Here is a 17,829-nt window from a genome sequence, read left to right as displayed (position 1 = left end):
TTCAAAGACTCCCGGAAATGTTCATTTGAACCGATAAAAAAAAAAAACGGTACAGCCCAGGTCGTAAAACTCATTAGACATTAGACTCATCTTCATTCTTACAGGCGATGGGCTCTTTCATTTTCATTTTTTATTATGTTATAACTCACAACTTGACTTTTATATATCGTTTGCGAAAGGGTAGTTTCTGAAGGCAACAAACCAGCACGTTAAACTAATCATGATTCAGAGTTGGGGTATGTAGTTTCCGGGAGGCCATGAAGGCAGCAGTCCTGTGGTCGCCGCCCACTGAAGGACTAAAGGAGGCAGCATTGAGGAGTGTGCTCAGTGAGTTAACACTGGGACAAACACTGGACCAGTGGAGTAGTTTCCTTTGTTTAAAGTGAACGAGTAGCATGTTACAACACTAGCTAATTACCGTGTGTACAATACCAGCTGTTAATGAAGCAGGTCTGTTTCAGTGGTTTTGTTCGCAGCACAGGTAAACAGAGTTAGCGGCTTGTTGTTGTTGTTGTTGTGGCCTCCAACACGCTAGCCTCGCTAACCTAGCTATTAGCCTCCTTCTGGACCTCTTCTCGCCCAAAACGGGGTTGGAAATGGCGCATATCTGCTGCTAACTCAGACGAACTGGTTAACCCCTAAAAAGTAAGTGCTATACTTTGTTATACGTCTTTTTTTTTTTCTTCTTTTCGTCCAGTTAACACGAGCTAAAGTAAAGGAGGAAGTGTGAAGCTAACTCACCATCTGTTTTAGGTTTACAGAAAATGAACCTAACTTAGCTTATGAGGTGACGTAATTTAAATTTATGGTCCGCCTGTGTATTTTTAAATGTTATCAGTAGAGTAATACTGTGAGCCTAGCCTTTGAAGAAACTAAAAGTAAAATGTGACTGTTTCAAGGGAGGTGTGGTTTTGGCCCTGGACCAGCAAGAAGTTCCCCAGCTATGAAAACCTCTACTCAGTGACTGATCTGAAACATGGAGTTGTACTGGTACATGTGAGTATTTTTTAACAGTCACAAATGCAGAGAATGTATGAATTGAACAGACATTAAACATGTGGTAAACTACACTTTCCACCCTGTCTCTTATACAGAGTGGTTATCATATTCATCATCATCAAGATATTCTTCTATGTCTGCTGGTACCGATCAAGACAAAGACAACTGGCTGCATACCTGAGCAACCCCCGCAACGCTCAAATAGTCATCGTTGGAGGAAGGGCCTATCTCCATCAGATGTGTGAGAGACAGAGTGTAAGTATTCACACGCACACACACACACATACACTCACACACACACTGATGTTTTAGTCTCATAATGGAGCACAAATCCACAGATGGACTTCAGGATGGTCCCCTTATTATAGCTATGAAAGTATACAAAGTCTATTAATGAGTGACAGGTAATAGTCATGAGGTGTATGGGGGGACGTGGACTGACCCGAGTCAGATCGAGAGGGGGGGGGGAACAGAACCTGCTGTCAGACTTCTTTTCTCATATCTCTGCTGGAAGTACAGGAGGTCTGATATTTGAGGAAATGACGATGTAAGTATCTGTGATGTTGCTGCTAGAGCTCTTGAGATACTATTTATCAATCAGATTGAAATTGGAGGAAAATATTTGCATGTTATTCAAAGGCGGTAGGCTGTAATATGTCAACCCTTAAAGGGCCAGACAACAGATTCCCCTCAAACCTGAAAGGTTTACATAAAGCAAACATGGAAGTCTACAGGTGGAATAACCACTTTAAAGTCCCGTCAAATTGCTTTTTATTTTCCTTGAGGGGTGAAAGAAAGTCTTGTTTTATAGGCCTATAATTATGTTATTAGAGCGGTGCATGGGCTAGCATTCATGCCAAATGTGACTCCACATTGGAGGAGGTGTGTCCCAAACTGGCATGCATGTTGTAACAATTCAAGTTGCACGACAACAAGCAGTTCAAGGCCCTTCAAAGTTAAAATGTCTGTGGTAGAGGGTCAATACACCGCCGGAGCCGTCCTCTTGATAACACTTCATGTTGATGCTCATGGATTCCAGATATCTGTTCACAGAACTGTGAACACATTTCAACACATTTTCAGTTAGAGGATGTTTTCATTACCTTAGTTGAGAAAAAAAAAAAGTACAGTATTTTATTTTTTTTTACATCAGATGTGACCAAGATTAGCGGGGTGTTTCAGAATGTCGTTCCTCTTTTATTACTTCTCTGGAGCTGCTTAAACTGGAAGTGATGTGTCACTAAATGAACCTCGACTCTTTTCTCCGAAGTGTTAACAGGCGGCCAGAAAGAGAAAGTTAAAGAGGGTCACAGTTGTGACATTTTTTTTGCAGAGGAGTTGTTTGTTCTCATGGGGTTTAAAGTTCGCTTTTTTTCCCCCGAACAGGATGACGAGACAGGCTGTTTCTTTTCACTTTTAGTGGCACGCCCCAGATAGTCTGTGGCCGTGCGGTTAGAGCTCCACACTCCTGGCCTGCGTGTACTTGCGCTCGCATTTCTCAGTTTCGTGGGTTTGACCTCGTTGGTGTCAAGAGGTCTGGCGGGGGCAAGTCATAAATTTGACAGCCGTCAAGTGTGAAAGAAGTGGTGACGGTGTAGCTGGGACCTCTGCTTTTTAAAAACAAGTTTGTTACATTTCAACGGTGCGTGTGAGATGTTTGAGTGCAAACATCAGTAAAGGCAGAGAGAGGAGTGAAGCGTTGGCCTCTTCTGGAGCTGAACAGTCAGGCTTTAAGTTGAATGTTTGTGCAGCACATCATGCGTCATCTCTCGCTTCCTTGAAATTATACGAGTGAGTAAAAGAAAAGTCCGACTTGATTTAGACTACGATTGCAATTAGTTCATCTTGTGGTTTATCTTTGCTGCTCTTTAAGAGTCATCTGATCCTTGTGTGACGACCTCCATGAATGCCTTTCTGTTTGAAACTCTTTATTTCGCTGACACTTGATTTTCACATTTCTGATTTCCAAAATGAGACTGAGTTGCACTCTGGGAAACTCTGGCTTCCTTTTGTTATTCCCCTCCAGTGCTGGTTGACTGTAGTTTTATTTCTGTTTATTATTTTCAGAGATCTGCCTGGAATAGTGAAAGTATTTTTCTTCAGCAGAGTTTTTTTTTTCTTCTTCTTCTTCTTCTTCTTCTTCCCCCTGCGGGCCACGCCACAGGTTTTGACAGTCATCGCGATTTCCTCTGCTTCCACCGGAGCCTTTCTGCTTTACTGCCTCTCGAAAACACCTGGAAGCAATCGCAGTGATTCAGAGCCTTCCTCAGACATGCTGCGTGAATCATAGGGAAACGACTTTCTCTGACGTTTCTGTGACTTCTTTCTAAGTCGTTGCCTGCTTCCTAGCAGAGAGAGAGAGAGAGAGACAGAGTGCATGCACTCTTCGAAGAAATCATCCACTTCAACGGAGAAGGCAACAAAAAAAAAAATCTTGAGATTAGCCATGCTCTCTGGAGTTATTTGTCCTTGGTGGTTACATCCACAGCACTAACGAGGATATTTTTGGAATGGTTTGGAATATTTGTGCGACAGGAAATGCCCAAGATGTGAAAAAAAAAGTAAACAGCGCAGCAGAAAGGGAGCGATGCTTGGCCTCTTGTCCCTGGGCTGCTTCTAACATCCTGTGTGCTATCTGAAACTGGTTGGTAGAGTCAAATCCAGTAAATATGTAAATACTCGTATCTTATTGGACAACATACAGCATATTATGAGGACATGATGACTTGCATGTACTGTAACCATCACAGCAGCCGAACAGATCTTTCTCCTCTTGGTCTTCTTAAGCTTCCTTTAACTCTCCACGTTCCACAACTCCTTTGTTTCACCTAGTTCCTCTTCTGCGTGTTCCTCTAACCTCCTCTTCCCCCTTTTTTTTCTTCCCTCTGCTCCCCTTCCTCTCCCTCCTCTTCACTCTGCCGTCTTTAGTGTATAATGTTCCCCGTTTAGATTTATTTATTTTTAATGGAATGTGCAGCAGGGAGGCCCCACGGTCATTCACAGCCCTGCGACCTGAGCGTGTTCAAGAGAAACTGCAAGATGACCTGATCGCACATGAAAGAGAGGGGGGGGGGGGGAGAGAGTCCTGTCTCACTCACTGCGCTTCTTTGATCATCTTATTGACAGCGTTACCTGAAAAGTGCAACCAGAAGAGCTTTGGAAACAGAGGTTAAGACGTTCGTTGGCCCTAGAGGAGGAGGGACGTGTTGAATTGTTTTAAGATCACAAGCAGTGTTTCTTCTTGTTTTTGTCCGTTTGTTTAGGCCTACAGAAAGGTAGTTGTTTTGTTTGCTTTTTTTTTTTTTTTTCTCACCCCTGATGCAGCAAAGCAGTGACTTGCGGGGCATTCCACAAACATAAAAAGAAGAAGTCAGCTAAGGATGTGAGGGACATACTCCGAGCTGAGTGCTTCTGTGTCCCGCTCTCACACAGACAGACAGACAGACAGACAGACAGACAGCTCTCTTATGTTCACCACGATGTTAGCAGAGGAAGGTGCTCCTTAAATGAACTGCGAAAGCGGCTACAAACTTCCTAGTCAGACATTTTTTTTTGATCAGAATCAAAGATGTAAAAAGTCGTGTTCTGTCATAAAGTGATTGTTCGGCTGTTTGACTGACAGTGAATGGACTTGTACACGGCCAAAACTTGACTGGGCTCAAACATGTCACAGATGAATAATGTGAAGTATTAGACTACCATATGGTCTCTTTTGCTGTAATTAGATTGAACTTTGGTTGCTCTGCCTGTGCTCTATCTTTCCTTATCGCTCTCCGTCACAGCCGCAACAACAGGATGGTCATTTGAACTAATTGTCCGTCTGTAAGGCGCTCGGTCCATCAGCACACAACGCCCGTGTCTCTTTCCTGTTAACTCACCAGTGAGAAACATTCATGGCTCCAGCATTCTGTGTACTCGACTCTTCTGTGGGGTCACGATGGTTGATCTTTTTTTTTCTTGTTTTTTTTGGGGGGGGGGGATTCATGCCATGCTGGTCATTCTGATTCAAGAAAACCATTATAAACACAGCGGACCTGCAGACATTTCACATGTACAGTTTCCTCGTTCTTTCCGAGAATAACGTCTGGCAGTTTAAGTCATATCTGTGCTTATAAACTGTCTTTTCGATCTCTGCCTGAAGCATAAATCATCTTTACCGCTTTAAGCAGAAGCAATGATCTCTGCGCAGACGTGGACGAGCAGAGCAGCTCAGTGTTGACTTTTTATTTAATGTTGACTGAATGAAATGAAAATGTTTGAGTGTGTATCGCTTTTTGTGTGTATCAATGTGTCGACTTCTCTTCTCTCTGTAGCAAACGTCTGTGTGGCCGAGTTGGTACGGCGTCCAGGATGACCTGTCAATAGAAGAGCCCTCCACAGCCCTGCCGCCAGCTGCATCCTTCTCCCACTTGGACATGCCACCACCGTATGAGGCTGTCTCTGGAGGTAACGCACACACTTGTTTGAGTCAGTACTACAAAACACAAACTGCTGCTCCCTCCTTCATCTTGCTGATGAAAAGTTGAGGCTGAAAGGCTTCTTTTCTCCGTCTATTTAACAGGGGCAATGCTAAACTCTCAGGCCACAGTTAGCCATCTAAGCTAGCATGTGCAGCTTCTGATTGTGCTGCTGATTGAACTTCAGAGTTAGGTTTCTACATGTGTGATAGGAAAGATGACAGACACATTTCAAGCTTTTTTTTACTCGGATATAGAAAGATAAAACCCAACCGGTCCACGCTGACCCTCGCAGCTCGTGCAGTGACACATGTCCTCGATAGTATAGCCTTCAGCATCATGAAGCTCACATTGCTTTGTTAGGGGGAAAAAACGGGACACTTAAACACACATTCAGCTTTAGTGTAAAACAACCCTTTTTTTTTTTTTTTCTTTCTGTTCTGCTGCACAATCCACAATACGAGATCAGAGGAAGGTTTAGTAATCCAACAGTCTGGACTTGGTGTGCAAAGGTTGGAACTGCTCACCTTTCTGTAAACACCAGCAGCTTTATTACTCCATCAGAATCACTGCAATGATCGCCAGGCTGGAAAAACAGAAGGGGGGTTGGGGGGGGGGGGTCACCACCACCTCCTCCACAAAATTATTTACAGGAGGTGTAATTCTGAAGCAAATGACTTTGATCGGTAGAGTAATCTTCTCTGAGCTCACAGTTGTATATACACACACAGCTCTTTGTCTCCTTTGAAAGAAGACAAAGTACACTTTGAGTCAGTAACCTAGTTATGAAGAGTAGAATCGCCTCCAGCCTTTCTCTGTGCCTCAAACCTCTCCTTGAAGTGTGCACTGTCTTAGTAAACATATTTCCCTTTTGTCGCTGTGCTGCCTGTTTTATTTACTGCTCAACTAAAGAGAGCACTCGATGTCGCTTGTGGTGTTTGGTCGCAGTCAAACGTTTACCACTTGTTGAGTTCCTTATTTTGTGTTCCCCCTTTGCCAGTCTGCCTCGTGATTCATTTTTCAGATCTCATCTGTTGTTCTTCTGTCTACACGGCACTTTAAAAACAGTTAAACCCCCCCGTCTCCCCCCCCCAACTGATTGAGCTTAGCCTCTGTGCCTTCCACGTGATAAACTCCTCATTTGTGTTCTCAGCTCATCACCATGAGTCCAGTTAAAAAGAGGGCCCGAGCTAGTTCGACAGGTTCTTGACTTTTGGACTGGAGCACTTCTTCAAACGCTTTCCCATCACATGTGAAGCGCTCGTTCAGTCTGACAACAGGATGTGGTTCGACGTGGGCTGGAAGTGGTGACCTTTTAAGCACTAATAGCACAGAGATGTTGCCACTTCATTTCGCCCCCACATATGCTCGCTGTCTTGTCACAGATAACACGTTGTGTCTCAGGGCTTGTTGAAATAGAGCTACTTCGACTGTGGTAATGCGCGGAGGCCTCTGTGATTAGTTCTGCACAATCGCTCTGGCCGCCTTGCAACATTCGTTTCCGACATTCTCCGAATAAAGTTGGTGTTTCCCACAGAATGACGCGATACCTCTCTCTCTCGCTCTGTCTCTCTGTGCTGATGTGATTCTCTCCGCATGAGTCAAAAGGGAAGTTTTTCTTTTAACAGGTTTTGGTACATTGCACGGAGCTGTGAGGTCCTCGTGTGTCTGCACACACACACACACACACACACTCTCTCTCTCTGTAGGTCACTCAGCAGTTTTTATGAATTTATTTAATAAATGCAGGTCGGGAAAATCCTTTCCTAGTCCAGCGTATGGATGGAATAAAGCCGTCAGGACAGTAGAATGAAGAAACGTGTCGTTTGTTTCAAAGAGCACGATGTCTGTCCTGCAGATGCATCATGCCACGCTCACTGCAGGAGTCGGGTGGAATCAATAAGTGAAAACAAGTTGAAGAGAAGTCTGCATTCTACTTGCTCTCCTGCAGTCTCTGCTGGGGCAACATTCGGTTTCCCCTGTGAGACTCCATAGACGACACCGTGTCAGATGATGAAAATATAATGACGTTTAGATGCAGAAACATTCAATTTCCTGTTCTGGTTTTGAAAAGCATCACATTCACACTGAGCCCTGCAGGAGGTTCATGGAACTGATTTTTTAATGACTATTCCAGTTCATGTCTATCGTCATCATCGGCCATCTTTATTTGCAGACCTTCATTATGACATTCAGTGTAAGTGTCGACGGATGTGTGTCAGATAAAGAACCTGAATGAAGTCTTTCCTTCAAACCAAACCAGAGGAGGCAAAGACGCCGACTTTCAGCGCGTTTTACTGACGGTGCTTCAAAGAACGCAAACAATGAGCACAACAGCTGTTTTAACTGTGAAATTCAGTGAACCTTGACACGGATCATCGTTAGTGACGTGGTCGAAGACGTCTTAGAAGGACGTCCACTTCTTTGACCGCAACACTCGGGAGTCTTATTTGCAAATCTTAAAGAGACTAGGACAACGACTTGGCTGCGTGAAGTTTCAAAACAGAAGTTTGTTGACGAGAGCTCCAAAGAGGGTCCAGATGATTCCACTCCTCAGGGGTCAGTTATTTGACAGTTTTTCCTTTTTTCTTCCTCCACTCCCCCCCCCCCCCCCCTCTTTATTTCTCCACCCTTTGGCCTCCTGGGTTACTCACGCTCATCCTGCCCTCTCTTCCAGTGCACAGTCACATGAGTTATCACACACTTGTTGCTGCAGCTTAGGGAGCATTTTGGGTGTCTTTGTTTTGAGGCAGAGGCTCTCCTGGCTCGTGTCAACACGGCCGAATCGTTTCAAAGTAACATGGATAGATTCTGGTATTGTGTTGGGTAAAATAATCCTTGATGTTTAAACTCACTTAAATGAAAGCGAACATTTGATCAGACTGCTTCAGAAACGTATTCATCTTGTCACTTCTTTCCTTTCAGAGGACGATCTGAAGCCACCTCCGTACAGCGAGTGTGCACACGGCGATGACGCCGACGCTGCTCGTCCTTCCCGCCTCGCTCCTCTGATTTCCGACGGAGGCCTGGAGACCATTAGTGTAAACGAAGCTCCTCCCCCTTACTCGCTGTCTCCTACAACACAAATCAGTCAACAGGACGGCCCGTTGAGCCACAGCGAGACCCCAGCCAGGTCCACTTAATCAATCCCTGATGCCAGTTTGCCTTTTCCATGCACTGCCTTCCTACATTCAACCTCAGTGATCGTCGCCAGCCTAACTCTCAACACACGAGAGACGTTTTCTTTGAATGCGACTGTATGTGTGTGGGAGTTTATATGCGTGCGTATGTGTTCTGTGGTTTTTAGAGTTGTATTTCTACCTTCTATTGTTTTAAAAAAAAAAAAAAAAAAAAAAAAGTTTTCATCTGGTGAGTTTGGTTATCTCAGACGACATCAGCAAAGCCTGCGTGCCTCAGTGTGGACCGCAGAACCTGCCTCGTAGCTAGGATGAGGAGATTCCCCATGATCCTGAGGTCAGCGGGAATCAGTGACGCACATTAGCAGAGAGAATAAAATGTGCTTTTCTTCATTGTTAAGATTTTTTTTTTCTTTTTTTTTTTTTTCTCTCTCCACTCCCTGAAGCCACTTCCTTTGATAGATCTAACCCGACTGAACTTCAACACACCATGTGGACATCTCCCTCTTGCGTCGTCACGCTCAAACTGTGTACAACTGTTGTCTCACCCAAGTTTGGTTTACCATTTAAATGTCAGGAATCAGACAAACATGACGAAGCTTCACTAAACAAATCCAGAGGTCACAACCATGAGGAGTTAGGAAAAGTAACATCAGCGTTCAACCATTGTCTACTTGGCGTTAACGCACGATGTTGAGTCTGCTGCTGTTAGTTAGCTAACTGTCATGTTAGCACAAACAAAATGTGAACATTACCTTCAGTCACCCGGCTGTTCAACATGAATATCGATCAAACTTGTATCACCGTGAAATATGGCCTGATGTCCCTTCACATCTGCACTCTATCAAGTGTCGTCATGGTTACTGTTGAACTGGTAAGCGTAACATTTTAGCCATTTGTTAGACGCTGGGCATTTTTATGGTTTTGCAGAATTGGTGTACAACAGGACGCCGTTATCAACACGGTAGAAGAGTGACTGCTGCTTAGTGAACTGGTTGTAAAAGTACTTTGGGGAAATGAAAAGAAGCTCGACCCTTTTTTTGATTCATTCTTTGAAAGATGCATTTCACATTTCCTCGTCCGTGTCAAGTCGTTTACGTTCTTCTGGGGAAAAAACCTACAGCCTGTAGACGGTATAATTAGAAATCTGGCAAACTGCCGGATACATTTTCACACAATTAATTCTGTCAATTTTTCTAAACTATTCCCGCTCTCAACACTTCATTAATACAGCGTACGTGTTATTGAAGACAAAGTTTGTTGACTGAGAAATATTTGATAATGAATGCGCTAAATGTAAAAGTAATGATCTCATTAGCGAGACTGCTTCTGTTTAATACATCACGTTGATTAGAACGGCACATTTCAGTGCGTGTGACGTCTGTGAATGGACGTGAGCCAGGACAAGTTGATGAAAGAAATGAACACCTTATGGCAGCAGGAGAGACATTACTCTTTGTGGATGATGGGTTGTGCTGCCTCGGTTTTTTTTTTTTTTTTGTCCGTTGTGTGTGCCACAAACTCCTATAGGACTAGGAAAGTTTTGCAATTGGAAAGATTATTGTAATCCTAAAATCTGTCTGAAAAACCAATTATCCTGAAAATCCAGTTATGAGATAATCAGAGGAGGAACTTTAGTGATGGTCTGAGATGTGATGTTGAGAGAAACATCAAATCAGTAAAATGTAGAACAAAAAGAAAAAAAGCCATCGGAGAAGAAACGCCTTGGCAACCGAAGGTGAACTTGAATGTCCTTGCTTTAAAGTCATTACGCAGATATTACTCGTGAATCGTTGCAAAATAGACAGACCAAAAAATGTGTTTTTAACCTCAGTTTCTGTTCCCTCTGAATAGTGGTTGTGTTCCTCTACCACAGACTGGTAGAGGTTTGAATAGTCTCATGTATCTTCTCTTTTTAAATGTCCTGGAATGAAATCGCTTTGACATCATGACCTTTTTTTTTTTTTAAACGTCGCTTCATATAATCCGGATAAATCACTGTTCCCAAACGACCTCGCTTCTGTTTGTTTCAGCAACAAAGTAATCCGTGTACGGTTTCTCAATATTATAAAAAAAGATCATATCAAGGGAGGAACATGAACACTGTCAACTATTTGCGGAGCTTTTGAAAGAAGTTTCATAAACAGTCGTTCCTGTGGTTTCACGATCTAAGGGAAGATGCATGGTCCAAGTCTGAACTCTCTGACTGAGCAGCAGCAAGATGACGACTGATGGCCTTAACTTCTATTCTCCAGGCTTGCTCTGTAACACACTTCCTGTTTGTGAACTTCATGTGCATTCCCATATCAGATCTTTCTAGTCTGTAATTGTACATGTAAAGTGGAGGATTCTGTTTTTTTTTGTTTTGTTTTATTTGTTTCCAGTTGTAAACGTCTTATGTATTAAAATGTTGTTCATAATCTTGCAAGTGTTTCTTTCTTGCATGACCTGGAAGTCTTTTTAGTTCAGGCTGCGTTGTCGATAAAAATTGTAGTCATCAAAAGTTGACATTCAACCATTATTACCAGTTTCTATTGCATGTACAAATGATTTCTGAGATTTTTCCGGTGACGCTTCAGCAGGCCAAACCCTCTAAAAGGAATCCTGCAGATTACGGTTTGTACTGGAGTCTGAAGTTTGTTTTCTAATATGGATCAAACTCCACATATTTATTAATCCGTCATTTCATAATGCAGCTCATGTATTTTATTCGACCCCTCCTCTCTGCTATGCATTTGTCTCAAAGTACCCGGATGTAACTCAAGCCGCCCAAACCCAACAATACCTTGATGACGTAAGTAAGTAGCCTACTCTTCCCTGTGTGCACCAGTGTGCACAGGTTATATACATTTTTTTTTCCGACAAAGTTGCAAAAATGTCAGACAAACTTTTTTTGATTTGTCATCGTGGTTACATTGTGTTTTTTAGGGGGAAAAAAACAAGGATTTAACGTAACAAAAATGTTGACAAAGTGAAGAGTTGTGAATACTTTCCGGATCCACTGTAATTCATGACAGAGAAAGACATAGTCATCACAAGCTGACATGTCCATATTAAGCTATTGTGCTGACTGTGAGGAGCTCTGAAAGACTGACAAGATCCCTTCTTCAAGCATTTTGCATAGAAGTAAAACAGGGACCGAACTGTCCTTATCCACGTCCCTACTTTAGAAGTCACTAAAATGAAGCGATTATCCTACATAGCTGGATTTTTGATCGTACACAAATGGCGAACTTTAGTCTAAAAATGCAATATAACGTGGACGATACGTCTTTACTCAAGCTAATTGTGTGTGTATATATATATATTTCTTTTTTTTTTGAGGAACTTTGAAACCGTTTTGAAACAGAAACAATACTGCAGATTTATTTCCGCATTGCTTATATTTAATAGTTTTGTTTTGAAGCGCTTGTGATTTGAAGAAACCTCTGATTGGCCACTCGAGGGCAGTATTGCACTAATGATTTCTTCAGCTGCACGGCTGAGCAGCCTGCACCTGTTGCTGCTGAGCACCACACAAACTGAGCAGTTGCTTACCACTTCAGTATAAATTGATGTCTTTTATCACGCACTTCTGAGGTTGAAAATATATTCACATTTGTTCCAAACTTCTGTACTTTAGATGGAAACGAAATAATAATTGGGCTCGATCAAGATCAGTCAAAGAGCCCAGCTGCAGTATGTATAGCAGAGTAGATACTCAAGGACATTCATTTTTCATATTGGAGCGTCTCTGCTGCTGCTATGCCTAAGCTGCATACAAATGAGCTGTGCGGGAACAATCCACAATGTGTATACTTGATTAGACCTGAGCCAAACATTGCATGGGAGATATACATGATACATTGTGATTTGACAGGCAATTAAAAAAGAGAGATACAAATAAAAAATAAATGTGGAACATAGGTGGCTTTGATAAAAGATGCAGTCATTCTTAATTGTAGAAATACATATTCAAGTAAGGTATTATATGTTCTGGCACATACTTTATCTGTATCAAAAAGGCCAATATATGAAGCAATGATTCATATATCACTTGAAACACTGGAAAGAGGGTAATCAATCAAGAACGCGGCCTTTATCCTGAATTCAAACACGACTTAATCTTGTGTCAGTGTTAAAAACTCTTTTAGAAGCATCCCTGTTTGTCACTCCTGCATGCATTGCACTGGTTAAGCTTTGAGTAATTGATGCTTCCGGGAAGTATTTGCATTTTGGGAAAACCAGCAACAATCCATCATGCTAGCAGCTCTTCTAATCATTACATCTCACTATAAACAGCTGCATACTAGATCCAACACAGAGCGCTCCCCTCAAGGATGCTTACTGAACCCGTCTCGAGATTATCGAGGTCCTTGAGGTCGTTCGAGACACACAACTGACGGCTCAATTACCCTCTGTTGTCTCGTAGAAGATGTATTACACTTTCAGGCCTCTCATATAGGTGCACTACCTATCAGATGACGAGTATTTAGAGCGTGGTATGCATGCAGTGGCCGTGGAAAAACGGCCCCACCTTTTGAATTCAGCAGGACGGCACATTCCTGGCATGGGTGAGGGGGGATAAAATGTCAAAAAAAAAAAAAATCCCACCTGAGAAGGATTTCACCTAACCATTAATCTTGACCTAAAGTGTATTGTTAAGCTGTTTAATGTATCTTTGGGGGTAAAATATGACATTCTTGTGCAAGTATTGTATAGCTGACAAAACACAGCAGAGTGAACATTAATGATCTTTGCAGGTCATTAGATTTAACAGATTTCCTCATTTCTGTTTGAACACTTTGGTTTTTACTTTACTTGTTGCTGGTGTGAAGCAGCCATGTATACAATTAATTAAAGGTTGACATGTATTTTGAATAATATAAGATCAGGGAATTAAAACTGGTTCTTCCATTGTGTGGGAATTTAAGAGTGCCTGACAGATTCATTTATTTGTGTCGTAGAACTAGAATGTGGCGATGGTCGATTTGATGGGGTTTTTAAGGGTATCAACTTCAAGGGCCTGTAATTGTAGAGTGTTATATCTGTCAGACTGCAAGCTGTCCAAATATTACATCTTCAAAAATGTTGTCAGGATGTGTGTTAATCGTGTCTTTGCAGCAATGTGACACCTTCATCAACTTTTTTTATTTATTTATTTATTTTACTTGTCAGTGTGTACATAGTGGATTTTAACAGGCTGCAGTTCTCTCCAGTAACTCGACTGTGTTTTTGTTTTTGTTTTTGTTTTTTTCAACCTTCTGTCCATACTGGCTTTCATCACCATCAAGTGTCAGCAGCTTGATAAGCAGGTACCTCGTCTCTCCTTGGCCTGACACCACAGATATAATCTAGAGGGCATGGACAGGCCTGCTCCCATGTCCATGTGATGACAGGATAAGTGGGGATGTCTGAATGTCAGGGAGAAAGGATGAGTTCCAGGTACAGGCATGTGTTTGATGATGCAGTCACTATTTTAGATAAGTTATCTAAAAAATGTATCTTATACTGCTGGTTTGATCCTACTTCTCCTTTCTTTGGACCCATCTTTAATGGTTGCAGTCCTTATCAGAGTTTTGCAAGTATTCATGCTATAGGTAATTGTTTGAGTCTATCAATCAACCAATTAACCTTCATTTACTCGAAAGCACAACTAAAGTTTTCTGATGACACTTAACATTTCAGGGCAGGTCTCGACAGTTGTATCCCCCTGTTATTTAGAAAGACTCAGGGTTATTATTTCTCTTTCACACACGGGACTTGTGGACATGCATTGATGGAGAGATGTCAGAGTGCAGCCCACAGGAAGTGTCCTCTAAGCTGGTGAGGGGTTTGGTGCCTTGCTCAAGGGCATTTCGGCAGTGCTCGAGAAGTACCTCTCCAGCTACCAGACCGACTTCATATGTTGGTCTGCATCTGGACTTGAGCCGGCAACCCTCCAGTTCCCAAACCATACTCCTATGGACTGAGCTACTGCCGCCCCATGAGTACTTGGTAAGGTGAGAAAAGTTTTCTTTATACTGGCAGAACCAAACAGAATCGGACTCATTGACGGACAGCCAACTACCATGACACCATGAGTGGCAATGGCAATAATAAAATAAATACTGACTAACTTGATATAAAAATTACAATTGTTATAAGTAGAACTGAGTATCTGTATTTGAGGAGTCAGAGGTTCATTTCAGAACGAAAGGGCCCCAACATCAATTTCCAGGATCCTGCAAAACAAGGGAGTACAAAAACTACAAAGAATTAACAATGCCAATGCTAGTAACTCTTATTCTGTGGGAAACACTGTATATACTGTAGCTTCAGATAGAGGAGGAGACAGGAGCACAGTATATCAAGTCCGCCAGCCTCTTGGTCCCCCTGGCCATCAGATTGTACAACACTTCACTGTCACGGCAGGGAAGAAGCGCACGGTGATCCCTGGACTCTTTTTTCACTTTTTTCTCATTCCTCATCTGCACTGCTGACCTCAGAGTCAGCCCCCAATTTGGACACTGTAATGCATATTGATAGTCACTTTACTGAGCACTGGTCACTTTAAAGATAATCACCCTAATCATGTCTGGTTTCATCCTACTGTTGTGTTTAGCTACATCTGTAATGGCTGACATGATCACCCTAATTAGGTCAAGTTTCACTCTATTGTCTTCAACACTTAATGCTAATCTGCTCCCCAATAGTTGGGTACCCAATGATAATCACCCTAAGCACTCCTGGTTTCAGGTTATTGTCTAGGACACTTAATGCAAATCACTGCTCCTTTAAGTTGGTGAGCCAATTTACATTCCTGCATTGACTGTTTAACGACTGTACTCACACCTCTGGCACTACCTCCAACACCTCTGTACATGCACATGTAACTAGTTTCTAGAAGGTCAGCACTTTGTTTCTAAGGTTCCTTAACTGTTTACAGGTCTCTTTTAACCAGCACATGTTTTTCTCTCCTCACAGGTTATGTACATTATGCTATATAAGTTTTAAGTCTAATTGCTAATGCTAACTGCACAGGTTTAACATATAATTATGTTTATTCTTAGTCACATAGGGGCTGCTAAATCTTGTTTGGGGGATTATTGTATACAGGGGGGGGGGGGGGGGGGGGGGACAGCGGGTGTGTATTGTAACTAATGTCTTGTGTCCTGCCTGTCTGTATACTGCTACTGGATGCCTTGAATTTCCCTCGGGATCAATAAAGTATCTATCTATCTATCTATCTTTAGGCTATACTGTATATTAACTATAGTCACTACAAATAGGTCCAAGCCTCATTTGGCTCTAAATTGTGATTTATCAAAATAAAAAGTGTGGGTTTATGCTGACTTTTAAAAGTGGCAAGAGTGTATGTCCCTCGGCCCCTGTCATGTAGATTATTCCAGAGGAGGGCACTTACTTTAAGTACCGTGCAGCAGGCCTACATTCTGTAAATGCAGTCTTTAAGGGTGTAACATTGTCCTTCAGGGGGTGGAAATTAGTAAAAAAAAAAAAAAAAAAAAAAAACCTGGGAGGGAAATTTAAGATTTTTCTTCACCAACATGCTCAATCTGTATTCAAATGGTAAACATTCTCCTGCCATGCAGCCTGCCTCAGTATTGGCCCCCGAAGCAAAGTATTCATGTAACCAGCTTGTGTTCTGTTTAATTCATCGGAGAATTGATGCTAAAAAAAAAAAAGTCTTGAAATATTTACCTGCCTGTGCAAGTGTAGTCATTCTTATCTGGATTCAGTGCTCAAAAGTATTGCATTTTCCCCGTTGGGGTATTGGGTTTGACGTGACTTTTCCTGAAACTGCCACGAGTTGTAGAAGTGTGTCAGCTCTCTGCAAACAAAGTCTCTCTGCTTGTATAGTTTGTAGAACAACTTGAAAGGGGCAGGTGCAGACCAGATTGAATTTTTGTGGGAGCTGTCAATAAGCCAGACAAAGACGTGCAATACACAGAAGATGTGTGATGTGCAGGAATAGAGAAGAAGTGAGGGAGACTGCAGAGACTAGATGAGGCTTTATATCCTTCCGAATGGCCTGAATCCTGCCAATCTCCGACCTTATGTTAATTCCTCCCTTTGCCTCCCGGGCCTCATTGCTCACCTGCTGTCCAACACAACAACTTCCAAGACTTTTTGCTAAAAGTCGCCTCCTGCCTGGCGCCCCAGGAACTGAGAGCGCTGTTGTTCCTCCGTTTATCAGCTTAGTAAGAATTTACATTTTAATTGAATCCTGACGTTTCAGCCAAACTATTCTTGCTGAGCAACTGGAGCCCCTTCAGAGAAAACAACTAACAGGCTTGAAGTGTGAGTCCGCGGAAGATGACAGGCAGTCAGAGCAGTTCATTGACTATGCAGAATTCAACGTAGTGTTGCCAAGATTGCTCATGCTGCCATCAACAGAAATATCAGTTGATTGTGTGCGTGAAGGGATGTCACAGAACTGCAGCTGGGCTTTGTGTGTGCGCGTATTTACACATAAGCTTCTATGTAATTTAATGACTTTAAATGTGCCAAGACTTTTCATGCTTCCATTGCCAGGGAGAAACTTGGAGCTGATGAGTAAAGACAGCAGGGAATTATAGATGGACTCAAGGTGTGTGTGTGTATGTGTGTCTGTGTGCGCGTGTTTTCTGTGTTCTTAGATCACACACAGATCAGCGGTCTATCATACTAATTAGGATGGACTCGTCCACTCCTACACCATCTTTGATGTGGCATGTTGGTCGACTCTGCTGCTGTGAAAGATTCTGTCTAACATTAGAGATTATAAGAAGATGTGATTCGTCAGCAGCAACTGTCTTTGTTCGGTCATTTGTTGTCATCCTTTGAGAATATTGTATTAAACAATAAGCATATAAATGCAGAGGGCATTTAGAACTTTTTAAGGCCTAATGTACTGATTGTGTTTCCATGTTTTATCTTCTGTATCAACAGAGATGTGGTGAGTAGTTCAATTAAATTCCATCTCGTCTAAACCATTCTTTATCAACGTCTTGAAACATCAGCTTTCTCTCCATTTACTATTTCAAGGTAGCCTTCACAGCTCCAACAGCTAATTTTCACCACTTACATGAACACAGCTGCTGGCATTATGTATCTCGGCTTGCTAACACGCACACAATTAAAACGCCTGCATTCGAATTTGTGACAGGTATAAAGTCGACCGTCTTAGTTGAGCTTGTTTGCATGCTAACTTTGGCTTCATGTGACGGAGCTAGAAGCAAAGTCACCAACAAATCCATCATGTATTCATTACTTTT

At 42.3% G+C, this 17,829-nt stretch overlaps 1 protein-coding gene across 2 annotated transcripts; it reads left to right on the top strand.

The window, feature by feature from the left end:
* The first annotated feature begins 148 nt into the window (after positions 1 to 148).
* LOC306834881 (uncharacterized protein) lies at positions 149 to 11,013 on the top strand. 2 transcript variants are annotated; one of them, XM_079361141.1, is made up of 5 exons: positions 149 to 645; positions 900 to 996; positions 1,095 to 1,254; positions 5,313 to 5,445; positions 7,315 to 7,959. In XM_079361141.1, exons 2-5 carry the CDS (start codon positions 977 to 979, stop codon positions 7,449 to 7,451), a joined length of 450 nt encoding a protein of 149 aa, XP_079217267.1. In that variant the 5' UTR covers positions 149 to 645; positions 900 to 976; the 3' UTR covers positions 7,452 to 7,959. The 2 variants fall into 2 exon arrangements, with proteins under 2 accessions (XP_079217267.1, XP_079217266.1); XM_079361140.1 differs by lacking the exon at positions 7,315 to 7,959 and adding an exon at positions 8,382 to 11,013 and having other exon boundaries at positions 164 to 645.
* The last annotated feature ends 6,816 nt before the right edge of the window (positions 11,014 to 17,829 follow it).

This window comes from Symphodus melops (assembly GCF_947650265.1).
Source record: "Symphodus melops genome assembly, chromosome: 14".
In the NCBI taxonomy this organism is placed as follows: Eukaryota; Metazoa; Chordata; class Actinopteri; order Labriformes; family Labridae; genus Symphodus; species Symphodus melops.
The sequence above is the reverse complement of the archived record's forward strand: the minus strand, read 5'-3'. Positions and strand labels throughout refer to the sequence as shown.

Bases quoted from the DNA above. Each gene is read 5' to 3' on its own strand.
- LOC306834881 (XM_079361140.1), top strand. From the start codon at position 977: ATGGAGTTGTACTGGTACAT. The intron at 997-1,094 runs GTGAGTATTTTT...TCTCTTATACAG, and splicing joins ATGGAGTTGTACTGGTACAT to AGTGGTTATCATATTCATCA. The intron at 5,446-8,381 runs GTAACGCACACA...CTTTCCTTTCAG, and splicing joins GTATGAGGCTGTCTCTGGAG to AGGACGATCTGAAGCCACCT.